This window comes from Lepidochelys kempii, chromosome 1 (genome assembly GCF_965140285.1).
Source record: "Lepidochelys kempii isolate rLepKem1 chromosome 1, rLepKem1.hap1, whole genome shotgun sequence".
Classification (NCBI taxonomy): Eukaryota; Metazoa; Chordata; order Testudines; family Cheloniidae; genus Lepidochelys; species Lepidochelys kempii.
Window position 1 is genome coordinate 5383547 of NC_136380.1, and position 14391 is coordinate 5397937.

Sequence of the window (14391 nt, forward strand, 5' to 3'; positions counted from 1 at the left end):
GCCGCAGCTGTGGCTCCATCAGGCCCAGCTGGCCCCTAAAAGAGGTTGTGAGCCAGGAACCCAGTCAGTCTCCCTCTGCCTGTAGAGGGAGAAGGGCCTGGCTGCAAGGTGCCAAGCAGGTCTCCCAGTTTGGAGCAGGGCTCGGGAAGGGCCAGAGGAACTGAGAGCTTCGACTTGGAAAGCCTCAGGCTGCTTGTGAAATAGGTGCAGGGTTGCAGAGGGGCAGCCCATATGTAAGTGGAGGCAGCAGGTCCAAACCCCCCTGGCTGCTGATGAGTGGCATGTATGCTACAGTCTGCCCCCGATACAAGGGGCTAAGTGGGGACTGGCAGTAGCCCAGACTGAGGTGAGGTGGGGTTAGAGGCTGGGGGTTCCCCTGGTTGGAGAGACCCAGAACCTGAGATTGGGGTGGTACTACCAGGGGGGCAGCACCCCAGAGAAAGGGGCACCGGGTCCTGGGAGAGACACGGGGGCCAGTGGTAAGGCAGATAACTTCCCACGGCTCGAGGAGCTAATTCCCAACGACCAGGAGGAGGCCCAGCAGTGGTGAACCTGAACCTTTAAACATATAATAGCTTTTCCCTGTGGTATTTTATTATGGGGTTAGAGCACGAAACCTGACATGGTTTATTTGGCCTCTTGAACAAATGTTAAGAAATCAAAGCTTGGTCAAGCAATTGTCCACACAATTGATCAACAACCAGTATGAAACACTCCTTCCTCTCAAAAAGAGAACGAGAGTACTTGTGGCACCTTAGAGACTAACACATTTATTTTGTGGATACAGACTAACACAGCTGCTACTCTGAATCCTTCCTCTCACATTCAGTATTTAGACACAATGGAGCCACCCAGAAAAATAATTCTCCTGAGCAAAAATGCCGATGAATTTTATGAGCCTCCATTATTAAAGTTCGATCTTCATTTTGTTCTTCTCATTGTGCTCTGAAGAAAGATTCTGGAAATGTTAAATGCTGATTCAAAACTGCTACAATCTAAAGACAAAAAGAAAAGGAGTACTTGTGGCACCTTAGAGACTAACCAATTTATTTGAGCATGAGCTTTCGTGAGCTACAGCTCACTCTCACGAAAGCTCATGCTCAAATAAATTGGTTAGTCTCTAAGGTGCCACAAGTACTCCTTTTCTTTTTGAGAATACAGACTAACACGGCTGTTACTCTGAAATCTAAAGACAAACACCTATACAAAACAGACAAAACACAGAGCTATCCAAAGCAGCAGGATTACTTCTCAAAACCACCGAACTTGTAGCTTCATTTCAAATTCAGTTAAAAGAAGCCAAACGTTCTGAAAGTAAATTATCAGGAAAATGGGGAAGAGAAATCAAGTCTGAAGAGAAGTGCTTGAGACGGGCATAAAGGCAGGGGAGCAGCTCATTTTGTGGAAGACCAGGGAGCAGAGCAGACCTGCTATAGGCAGCAGCAGGGGAGAGGATCTGAGGGAAGGCAGAATCTCCCCCTGAACAACTGCCCAAAGATCCTTCCATGAGGGAAGGGAGAGCCTGCTGCAGGGACAGCCTGAGAGGGAAGCACTAATCTCTCATATGAATGCTGGACTTGACTGATCCCCTTTATTTGCTCTTTGGACTATCCCAGCAGGGGAGAGCCCTGGGACTGAGCTGGCCCTCGGAGGTTGGGCCACACCACAGGAAAAGGCAGTTGCTGCCAGAGAAGAAAGGAGTAAGACCTTGTTACATGCCACCACCAAAAGGTGCCTTGGGGTGAGCAGACACTCTTCCTGCTGCTTTACCCCAGACAGAGACCTGGGGGCATTCGCAGGGAGGTGGTAGGAAGTGGCCCCCACTTCCTCAATATCTTCTTCATCCATACCTCAGGATCTCCTTCCTTGTGCCTGATATGGTTTGTACTGCTCAGTTTCCCCAGCAGCGTGGCTTCCTCCTACAGCTCCTGATACGTGCCCCCACATGACTAACTGGGAGGCTTTTAACTACTTTCAGCCAGTCCCTGCTTGACTTCAGGTGTCCCAATCAACCTAGCTGTCCTCCCTGCCTTCTTGAAAGCTCTTCATTGGCCCCAGATGTCTTAATAGACCTGGAGCAGCTGCCATTTTCTTCTGCTGGTAACAGGGATTTGTTTAATCTTTGGATAATATATCTGTCTCCCACTACTTTCCTATAGCCATCTGGCCTTGCCCCGTCACAGAATGTTTGTGTGAATACAGTTTACTCATGCTCTGCTTACATATTCAGCAGCTACAGCGGTGTCAGAGTGATCAACTTTGGCTGGTGTTGGGTAGAAATCACCTTAGTGCTGGATGCAGCGGTATTGAAATATGGTTGCCAATGTTGTAATTATTGTAGGAATACAGGACATCAGTACTGCAATTACGTTGTTCCAAAGGAGGGGGCATGCTCAGTTGAAAGAACCTTGTTAAGCCAGAAGCTTGAATATCAGAGCCCTGTGAATGTATGAGGGGTGGGGACAGGCATTCCAATGAAGAAGCTGAAAACAGTTCCATTGGGTCCTCCCTGGACTGATTAAATCTGTTTCTCCCACTGTTCAAAGAAAGAGCTAAATAGGCTTCATTAGGAGCCTCTTTGTTACATGAAATGCTCAATCTGAGCTAACAGCAGTTGTGGTACGACTGTGTTTCTGCCCTGGCTGCTAAGAACTGAAATTACCGAAAGCTGAAATCACTTGAGATGGGACAGTGTTTCTTCCCTGCCTGCAAAGAGTTGGAAACTGCTACAACACTGATGTGCAGAGGTCACATCAGAGAGGCAGGTGGCAGCAGAAGGTGATTGAAATTCAACTGGTTGGTGAGGCAGGAAGGTGAAATGAGTGGCAGCAGCCCAGCAGTGGAGAGGCATGATGAGCAACCAGCAAGGGGATTTGTGGAGAGGCACGGCGAGAGTAGTGAGCAGGTGGCCGGCAGGAGCAGCAAGCAGGGGGCTGGCAGGAGCGGCTGGTGACCAGCCAGCAGCACAGGTGGCAGAGAAGAGTAGTGAGCAAGTGCCTGAGCAGCGCAGCCAGTAGGGTTCCTCTTTACCTGACCTGGGAGTGGGAGGGAGGTGAACTCTGCAGATGCACCTCTGAACTCTGGGTCTGCACTGAGCAAGCATAGCAACTGTGAGTGGGGTACAGAGAAGGATCGTGAATGGGAATTTTGAGTTGCTGGACTGAAGAACCTGAGGGTAAATATATGCTGCCCAACTTGCTTGCGGGGGGATGTCTTTTACTCAGGGTTTTTGCTTAGGACCAATGTTTGCGGGCGGTACCCAAATGAATACCTAGTTACTTCCCTCCTTTTATTAAAAGTTAGTTGTCTAGAGTGGGGAAGTATTGCCTCTCAGAGGTGCCTAAGTGTGGTGTGTACATTTCCAAGGTAATTGGGTGGGGGCTTGAGCCGGTTCTGTATTGTGTCAATAGAAAGGAACTCCTAGATATTGAACCTGGCCCTGGTTGCTGCTGGCTGTACCTGGAAGAAGAGTTACATATGGATAACCTAAATATTCCCAACAGGAAGAGGATCAGGAACTATTTTCCTATCATGGTGTGATTCCAGAGCGGAAAGGAAAACCTCGGAAAAAGGAACCACCTAACAATTTGCTCTTTAGAAGAACATAAGAACTATCTAGCCCTCTGACAGTGGCCAATGCCAGGTGCTTCAAAGGAAATGAACAGAAGAGCTAATCATCAAGTCATCCATCCCCCGTTTCTCCTTTCCAGTTTCTGGCAAAGAGAGGTTATGGACACCTCAGAGGATGGTTTTGAATCACACGTCCCAGGCCCCCTGCCAGCTTCTCGTTGTTCTGTGGTGATACTGCCAAGTCAGACACTGGCTTTTGCAGTGGCCACACACCCTCAGGCTCTAGGTGGCAGGACCCTTCTCCCCAGCACCTGGCCCTACATCAGATTGACGTCCTCTCTCCTGAGTCCAGTCTTCAGGGCCCTCTTGTCTGGTGACATCTCCCTGTGCTGGGCCCTCTGTCCATGGCCCCACCTTGCTCTCCTGAGCTGCTCATTGTAATCGGCTACCTTGTTACTAGTTGCCGGCATCCACTGTCCTGGCTCTGTCCCTGCAGCTCCCTACTCTAGCTCAGCCGTGGCTCCCTGTTGGTGCAGCAGGTTTGTGCGGATCCAGCTCCCGGTTCTGGTCTGCTCCAGCTGCAGCTCCCCAGCTCTGCTTCAGCACTGCTGCCTTCAACTCTTCTGGCTTGTTGTGTGTTTGGTTGTCATCCTAATAGCACCTTGTTGTTCCTATGGCAACTGAGTTAGACTATTAGGGGATAGCCCAGCCAGTTTGGGCTGACTTGGTTAGTTCAGTGTGTGGAAAATAAATGGCTGCTTTCATGGCTCACCGCTCTCTGTGTCTCAAGTGATTTCTTCCTAAAGTGCTGCCCCCAAGGATACAACAAAGTGGTGACGAGAATGGGATCCCTGTGCTGCCCCAGCCACAGAAGGAAGTAGAAGTCAAGGCAAACAAACAAAAAAAACTACCAAAATCTTTTAGCTGTTGGAAGGGGGTGAGAACTGGCTTGTTTGCACTGACTGTGCTGGCTTGTTGACACTGACTTTGAAACATGAAACTAAAACCATGGCTACACTTGAAGGGCCACTGGAACCTTTGGAGGAGAATGTAGTGCAGTGGCATGTGTATACTGAGCATTTTGAGCTTTTTGTTCTTGCAAATGACGTTACAGCAGAGAAGAAGGTGCCAATATTCTTAAGTGTTGTGGGAGCTAAAACCTACTCCCTGCTACGCAGCTTACTACACCCTGTTAAGCCTGAGACCAAATTTTACAGTGACATTGCGGAAATCCTGGGGTCCCATTTTTCCTCCAAACCACTGGTAATTCCTGAAGGATAGAGGTTCCACAAAAGACGTCAAAAAGAAGAGGAAACAGTTGTATAATTTGTAGCAACTGTAAAAAGGCTAGCAAAACACTGTGAATTTAAGGAGATATTAAATGATGCCCTGCGTGACAGATTAGTGTGTGGCCTGCACAGTGAAGCTATACGGAAGAACCTATTGACAGAGGCTAGCTTCCCTTACCGAAGGCTGTGGATATTGCCGTCTCCATGGAACTCGCTACAAAGGAGGAGCAATCCAGTGGTGCATCCCCTAGGGTGCATAAAATGTCACAAGAAACTTCCCACAAAACTGTGCAGAGACAGGAATGTTGCCACTGTGGTAAGCCGGGTCACAAGGCATCACAAAGCTGGTGTAAGGACCTGGTGTGTCGACACTGTGGGAAAAAAAGGACACATTGAGTGTGCCTGTAAACAAAAGAAAAAGGGGCTGTGATCTGGCTGACCAAAAAGGAGAACACGTATACCCTAGAGCAGACCCAGAATGACCAAGGTGACACCTCATCGCAAGAAGAAGAGCCACTCCACGTTTTGTCTTTGGCAGTGGGCTCACATGAATACTGGGTAACCCCGTTGTTGGATGGCAAACCTATACGCAAGGAACTGGACACCGGGGCAGACCTCTCGCTTTTCTCTAAGACTGTGTATAAAGAAAAGCTACAGCATTTTCCGTTTAAGGCAACAAAAGCTGTTCTGAAGACGTATACGGGAGAAGCTGTGCCCATGTTGGCCAGTATTGATGTTAAGGTGGAGCTCAAAGGACAGGCTGCTAAATTGCCAATATTTGTGATGACAGGTAGTTACCCAGCCTGAATGGGTAGGTCCTGGCTTGGGAAGTTTCAGCTGAACTGGACAGAAGTGCACTGAAGGACAAAAGAAAAAACCGGTCTGACCGCTATACTAAGGAAACATGCTACTGTTTTTGGAGAGGATCTGGGAAGTATGAAGGGAATCACTTTCACACTGAACATGAAACCTGACAGTCAACCAAAATATCTGAAAGCCTGAACTGTGCCACATGCCATCAGGACAAAAGTTGAAGCGGACTTGGAGTGCCTGGTCACCAATGGAGTCCTAATACCAGTTACCCATAGTCCATCGGTCACTCCTATCATTCCAATAGTGAGGAAAGATGGCTCCCTGTGGATTTGTGGTGATTTTAAGGTCACTGTCAAAACAGTTCTGTGTGCAGAGCAATACCCGTTTCCCCGCATCGATGACCTCTTCGCAGGCCTGGCTGGGGGACAAAACTTCAGTAAGATTGATCTGAGTCAAGTGTATTTACAGATGCATATCGATGAAAAGTCCCAAGAGCTGTTGACTATTGTGACTCATAAGGGCCTTTATCTATACTGGCGCCTACCCTTAATGTCTGTTCCCACCCTGTTCCACAGGGCTATGGACCAGATCTTGTGTGGCTTGCCAGGAGTTCAGTGCTATCTGGATGACATCCTGGTAACTGGAAGGAATGAAGAGGATCACTTAAAGAATTTAGAGGTTACCCTACAAAGACTGGAAGAGTATGGCCTACAAGTCCGCAAAGACAAGTGTGAATTCTTCCACCCCTCTGCTGAATATTTGGGATACATCATTGATGCTGAGGGTCTTCATAAGGCCCCTGCAAAAGTTAAGGCTATTGTGGAGGTTCCCCCACCTCAAAATGTTAGCCAGCTGCGCTCGTTTCTATGACTATTGAACTATTATGGAAAGTTCATCTCACAGTTAGCCACGCTGCTAAAACCACTTCACGAACTCCTTGGGCAGACCTGGAAATGGACTGAAGCCTGTAATGTTGCATTTAACAAAGCTAAAAATGCATTGCTAAATTCTGAAGTTCTAATGCAGTTTTATCCATCCTTACCCCTACAATTGGTCTGTGATGCCTCCCCTTATGGAGTGGGTGCAGTCGTGTCACACATTATACCTTCCGGAGAAGAGAGACCTATTGCTTTTGCTTCACACACTCTAAGCAAAGGAGAAACTAACTATGCCCAAATCGAATGTGAGGTATTGGGAATCATTTTTGGAATTCAGAAGTTTCATCAGGACCTGTTTGGGCGGAACTTTACTTTTCTTACAGACCATCGCCCTCTGACGTCAATTTTTGGACTCTACCCAGCCATTTCCCCGTTAGCTGCTAGTCGTATGCAACGTTGGGCATTGTTACTTCAGCGCACACATAAGAAATCAAAAATCGGAAATCCACTCTGCTCGGCAATGCAAATGGTCTCTCAAGGTTGCTTTGCCAGTCAAACATCAAGATACTGCCCAAATGGAAGTCTTCTACTTTGAACACGTAGAGAATACACCCATCACTGCTACTCAGATAAAGAAGGCAACTCTCGTTGACCCAGTATTGTCCCAAGTTATGGACCTGGTGATGCATGGAAAATCTCGACGAACCTCTCCGGTCTCACCGGACCTTGTTACCTACATGTCCAGGAGGACAGAGTTATCGATCTAATCTGGTTATTTGTTGTGGGGGAGACGTGTCATTATCCCACCACAACTGAGATCACAGATGTTAGAACAGCTACATTCTGGTCACTGTGGAAAGTGCCCATGAAGGAAATTGCACGAAGCTATTTCTGGTGGCCTGGATTACACAGTGCTATTGAAGAGAAAGCAAGAGCTTGTATGTCATGTCAGGGTGTCAGGAATTCACCCCAGTGGGTGCTCCTACACCCCTGGGACTAACCTGAAAACCTGTGGCAACATATTCACGTTGACTTTGCTGTCCCTGTTGAAGGAAGCATGTTCTTAGTGGTGGTAGATGCCCATTCTAAATGGCCAGAAGTCTCCAGAATGCAGTCCACTACTGCAGAGAGTACTATCCAAAAACTACGGGGACTCTTTAGTCGTTTTGTTCTGCCAGAACAACTTGCGAGTGACAACAGACCGCAGTTCATCTCTCAGGAGTTTCAAAAGTTTATGAAGGCAAATGGGATACACCACATCACTACAGCACCATATCATCCATCGACCAATGGATTAGCTGAAAGATTTGTGCAGACAATGAAACAAGCTTTGAAATCAGCAAGGGGACAACACTCCAATGGCTGGATCTTTAGCTAGGGTGAACCCACGGTGATGGGGCAAAATAATCCCCGGGGTTTAGCCGGGAATGCAGGCAGTCTACCCTCATTCTCTAGTTTAGTGTTTGTTTTATTTAGGAGATGTTTTTATGAAGGGGGGAGGAATATGTTGTGTATTTGGTTGTCGTGGTAATAGCAGCTTGTTGTTGCTATGGCAACTGAGTTAGATGATTAGGGGGTAGCCCAGCCAGTTTGGGCTGGTTCGGTTAGTTCAGGGAGTGGAAAATAGATGGCTGCTTTCACGGCTCGCAGCTCTCTGTGTCTCAAGTGATTTCTTCCTAAACTGCTGCTCCCAAGGATACAACATGGCTGAGTGCTGCTTTTGTGACCACAGCCAAGTTCTCCCCTCAGGGATCCTTCTCTGGACCTTTCTTTTTATGGCTGCTGCTGCTCTGCCTCCAGCTCAGCTTGAGGTACTGCATCAGGTTTGCCACATTTTACTGCTTTAATAGCCCCAAGTAACTTAAAAACTAATCTAAAAGTAGCCCAATCTCTTTCTTGAAACAAGGGGGTGGTTCTTTTAATAAATGCATTGCTCTATACATCAAGTAACAAAAGAAACCTTTTCTTAGATACCTAGCATAGATCTGATTTAGAAAAGAAAAGAAAAGAAAAGAAAAGAAAAGAAAAGAAAAGAAAAGAAAAGAAAAGAAAGCTACAAGCCCCAGAAGGAGTTTTTTTCCACATAACCTACAAATCTATGAGATGACAATCAAATTCAAAATCAAACCCCCAGTACTCGTCCTTGAATCCTGGTTGATAGGTGGCTGGTGTTTTAAAGAAAAAATAGCAAATTATGTTGTTAAAAATTGCCTTGCCCCAAGGGAGCCCGAAACTTCTGTTGTGTAAAAACAACAATAACATTATTATATTAGGTTTCAGAGTAACAGCCGTGTTAGTCTGTATTTGCAAAAAGAAAAGAAGTACTTGTGGCACCTTAGAGACTAACCAATTTATTTGAGCTTAAGCTTTCGTGATGAAGTGAGCTGTAGCTCACAAAAGCTTATGCTCAAATAAATTGGTTAGTCTCTAAGGTGCCACAAGTACTCATTTTTATTATTATATTATATATTTCTAATTGTATTCAATGATGCTAGTCAATGTCCATATTGTGAGATGCATTATTTTGTTACTATTAGTCCCTAAAAGGCAACATTTCCTCCTCGGTGTCTTCCCTGGAAGTAGGATGCTTCTGGTCATACATATCAGCAGTAACCAGTGCAATCATTCTTTCATTGTTGCAAACTCTTCACAACAGATTTTGTATCATTGTATATTTGCAAAAATGAGATATCAGCCAATCTAGGTTGCGAGAGACTCAGGAAGGCAAGCGATTCAATCACCTGGACATATAGTGGCAATCTCTGTTTCATCTGTTTCACAAACTCCCCTTAAATTTAGAGTAATATGGTCCAGTTCTCAGAAACACATCCTTTCAAAACTCTCACCAAGAAGCTCTACTAGAATGCCCTCAATTCCTGCAGCACCTTTCCTGTATTAACATTTTCCAACCATAACATTGAGTTTATCCTCCAAGGTTCAAGAAGGACTGGACGTAGAAAAATCAGGTATATTTCAGCACTGTCCTTACTTTATTGTCTTTGGCTATCAGAAAGCATGGCTTCAGTCTGTCAAACTGAACAAGATACCGGTTCAAACAGGGTATAATGGAACGCCACCTTGCTTCAGAAAACTACCGTATCTTCTGTTGGTTTGAAAGTCACGGAAAGAACAAGTGACAGGGTTTCTGGGGCTGAGGGCTGATAGATGACACTGAGAGAGATCAGGTGATGGAGAGAGAGAGGGAACTTAGCAGCAGAGAGATCAGTACTTGGTGAGACAGTGATAAGAGCTTAGGTGTGATGAGCTTTTCACACTTCAACTTCCACAGTGCTGAGCTCAGCCAAAGTAGGACAGAGCACCCTTGATTAACAAGATATACTTTCACCCTCTTGTCACGAAGGCTTAAAATCAGTGGCACCGGGCAATCATATTCTGCAAGTGCACTTACACAATTTCTCACGAAGCTCGAAGGTTTTGGCCCCATAAATGATAGGATTGAACATGGGGAGGAGGATGTAATATAGGTTGGTCAAGATGATGTGAAGATGGGGAGCAATTCCCTGACCAAAGCGGTATGTCACAGTGGAGAAGAGGAAGGAAGGATAAGACATCTTCATCACACCGATATGGTCTGTGCAAGTGGTGAAAGATTTCTGGTGGGCTTTCTTGGAGGATACTGTGATGAACAGACCATAGGACAGGGCAATAAGTGTCAGGTCTAACATAGTGATTACAAATGCTATTAGCAAACCATACATCCTGTTGACTGTAATGTCACCACACGACATCTTCACCATGGCCATGTGGTCACAGCATGTATGTGGGATCATGCGGTTGGCACAGAATGGCTGCCTCCTCAGGAGCAGGGGCTTGGGAAGAAGGAAGAGAACAGCTCTTATCAAACCCACTAGCCCTAGCTTAGCTATTCATGCATTGGTGATGACTGTGGCATATCTCAGAGGGTTACATATGGCAACACAGCGATCAAAGGCCATTGTCATGAGGATGGCTGAATGCATAACAGTATGCAGATAAAGGAAGAACATCTGGATGTGACAGCCACCCAGAGTGATACCTTTCAAATTGAACCAAACGATGCACATTACCTTTGGCACGATGGAAGTAGATGTGCCGATTTCTGTCAGTGCCAGCATGGAGAGCGGCAGGTACATCGGCTTGTGCAAAGTCTGCTCCTTGGCTATAACATAGAGAAGCTTGAAATTTCCCAGCAGGCCCATAATGTAGAAAATAGAGAAAGGGATGGAAATCCAGATGTGAGCAGGTTCCAAGTCAGGGATGCCCATTAGAAAGAATGCTGAAGCGTCAAAGTGTGTGAGGTTGAAAACTGCCATGAGGTGGTTCATGTGTCAGTCAGGGTCAGAAATGGTCAAGGTGCCTGTGAAGGACAGCAAGTGGGTGGTGGGAGGGGGTTGGGGGTTTACACAATTTATAACAAACTGTATGGCAAATGTTTTATACTTATTACCAATCTAGAAAAAGGGTGTTGAGCAGTGATGTGGCAAAATATGCAGATGGCACAAGATTATATAGGTCCTAGTCAAGTCCAGAGAAGTCCTCAGAGAGAGCTAACCAAGCCAAGTCAATGGGCAGCATAATGGCAGATGAACTTTAAAGTCTAAGAAAAACATTGGCATCCAGGAGGAGAGGGATGGGAAACCATACAGAAAATACAATGCCATGAGATCAGTCAGGTGATGTTTCACCCTCCTCTGGACTCCTCTGTGTAGTACTGAGAACCATACTCACAGTGGATATTGCAGAACTAGAGGGGTTCAGGCAAGAGCAATAAGTAGGCTCAAGGGCCTGAGGAAGCTCTCAGCTGGAGAAAGGGTAAAAAGACTGGGATTGTTACCTTACAAAAGAGATCAATTAGAGGGGAGATGTGAAAATCTCTAAAATACTGCTTGGTAGAGAGTAGATTGAGAATGTATTCTCCATGTCTCCTAACACAAGATCAAGAGGACATTCAATAAAAGTGAAACATGGCAAATTCAAAACTAATAAAAAAAGAGTGCTCTCTTGACTCAATGCCTAATTAAACTGAGGAACTTGTTGTAACAAGAGGTAGTTGAGGCCATGGGCTAAGTGAGAATCAGGAAGGATTTGGACATTTACCTGGATAGCGAAATTAGCCACTTACAATATTTATAGCTAAAGACATATTTTGAAAGGCCTACCCTCGAACATGCTTTAGGGCACAAGCCTATCTCCAGCTGTTAGACATTAGGATGACACATTCAGGATGGATAAGTCATCCCCCTATCCAACTATTGCTTGGTGTCTTACCACTTCTTCTGCAGCACCTGGGGCTTTCAGTATCAGAGAGAGGAAACTGGACTAGATGAACCATAGGTCTGATCCAAAATGCCATTCCTATGTTGGAAAGGAGCCAAGTTTCCCCCAAAGAAACAGATATAATCTGGCTAGGTTATGACTTTGTGCTCAACAGAATGGGCAGGAAGGCCACAAGGCTATTGGTGTTTAGGGCTACAGGTCTGCACCTCTGTTACCTCCTGTCATAAATATAAAGGGAAGGGTAACCACCTTTCTGCATACAGACAGGTTTCAGAGTAACAGCCGTGTTAGTCTGTATTCGCAAAAAGAAAAGGAGGACTTGTGGCACCTTAGAGACTAACCAATTTATTAGAGCATAAGCTTTCGTGAGCTACAGCTCACTTCCTCAGATGCATCTGAGGAAGTGAGCTGTAGCTCACGAAAGCTTATGCTCTAATAAATTGGTTAGTCTCTAAGGTGCCACAAGTCCTCCTTTTCTTTTTCTGCATACAGTGCTATAAAATCCCTCCTCGCCAGAGGCAAAATCCTTTAACCTGTAAAGGGTTAAGAAGCTCAGGTAATCTGGCTGGCACCTGACCCAAAATGACCAATGAGGGGACAAGATACTTTCAAATCTGGAGAGGGGAAAAGGTTTTGGTCTGTCTGTGTGATACCTTTGCAGGGAACAGATCAAGGATGCAATCCCTCCAACTCCTGTAAAGTTAGTAAGTAATCTAGCTAGAAAATGCATTAGGTTTTATTTGTTTTGGCTTGTGAAATTTGCTGTGCTGGAGGAAATGTATATTCCTGTTTTTGTGTCTTTCTGTAACTTAAGGTTTTGCCTAGAGGGATTCTCTATGTTTTGAATCTGACTGTCTGTGAGATTATTTTCCATTCTGATCTTACAGAGTCATTCTCTTATCTGTTTTTGTTCTTCTAACAAAATTCCGTTTTTTAAGAATCTGATGGGGTTTTTTGGGTCTTAAACATCAAGGCTGGTTTGTGCTCATCTTGTTTATTCTCAAGCCTCCCAGGAAAGGGGGTGTAAGGGCTTGGGGGGATATTTTGGGGAAAGATGTCTCCAAGTGGGCTCTTCCCTGATTCTTTGTTAAATCGCTTGGTAGTGGCTGCGTACCAGGTTTTAACCTAAAATGGTAAGAATAAGCTTAGGGGGCTTTCATGCTGGTCCCCACATCTGTACCTTAGATTTCAGAGTGGGGAGGGAACCCTGACACCTCCCTTGTTTCTTTTGGTGAGACACTTTCTTGCAGGCACCCAGCTTTGTCTGAGGCATAAGTTACAGATGTTAACAGACAAATGTAAGAAGAAACATGTGTCAGCAACTCAGCTGCTAACCTTTCTCATGCCTGAATATCAATGACGTTTACAGATGACAAAAAATTTGGGGGATTGTAAATAATAAAGAAGACAGATCACTGATTCAGAGCAATCTGTATTGGTTGGTAAGAAGGAATAATTAGCTAAACATGAATTTCCAGTGTGACCCTGTGGCCGAAAGAGCCAATGTGGTCCTTGGATGATAACCACTGGAATCTCAAGGAGAGTAAGAGAAGTTATTTTATCTTTGTATTTGGCATTGGTGTGGCTGCTTCTTGAATCCTCTGTCTAGTTGTGGTGTCCCCAGTTAAAAGTGAATGTTTATCTACTGAAGAGTGTTCACAGAAGGGTCACAAGAATTAGTACAAATTAGAAAACATGTCTTATAGTGATAGACTCAAAGATCTTCATCTGTTTAGTTTAACCAAGATGGTTAAGGGGTGACTTGATAACTGTCGGAAACGACATACACTGGGAACTAGTATTGAATAATAGGCTTTTCAGGCTAGCATACTGAGGTGTTACAGCGAAAAGAAAAGGAGTACTGGTGACACCTTCGAGACTAAAAATTCATTTGATCATAAACTTTTGCGATAAGCTTTCGTGATAAGCTTATGCTCCAATCAATTTGTTAGTCTCTAAGGTGCCAAAAGTCCTCCTTTTCTTTTTGTGGAGACAGACTAACATGGCTGCTAGTCTGAGAGGTGTAACACGATCCATCGGCTGCAAATCGGAGTTAAAGAATTTCTGATTGGAAATAAAGTGTACATTTTAAATGGTGTGAGTTAATTAAGCATTGGAACAATTTTCTATTCATGAGTATGTTGAAGTTAACCATAATTATCAGGTGACTGCTCTGCCTTGGAAATGTTACACTCGGTGTCTATTTCATGAAGCCGAGGGATTCCATAAGGCGCTGCATGGATAAAAGTTTTAGGTGAGAAAAATAATAACTTCACCCAATAAAATCTTTGCACTAAGGATGAATGTACAACCCTCACCATTCATAACTAACAGAGCTGGCTAGCACATCGTCCCAGAGTATCACAGTTGCCCTCTGTTTCTGTCAGCTACCAGTGGTTCCTGCATGTGGCAGCTGTATTGATCTAGGCCCTCACATGTCCCAGAGTTGCCCGCTCTCATTATATAATGTGCATAATTCTCAGCCTGTGAGTTGTTCCTGAGCAGCAGTCCTTGAAGCACCATGTACTGTGTATCGGTGTAACAAGAGAAGCAGCATAGGTTCC

The 14391-nt window shown here is 45.2% G+C and overlaps 1 protein-coding gene across 1 annotated transcript; it reads right to left on the reverse strand.

Moving 5' to 3' along the window:
• Nucleotides 1–9936: 9936 nt before the first annotated feature.
• On the reverse strand, nt 9937–10749 carry LOC140905580 (olfactory receptor 52N5-like). The gene is made up of 2 exons (XM_073329103.1): nt 10618–10749; nt 9937–10380 (listed from the first exon to the last, which is right to left on the reverse strand). Exons 1-2 carry the CDS (start codon nt 10747–10749, stop codon nt 9937–9939), a joined length of 576 nt encoding a protein of 191 aa, XP_073185204.1.
• Nucleotides 10750–14391: the final 3642 nt, after the last annotated feature.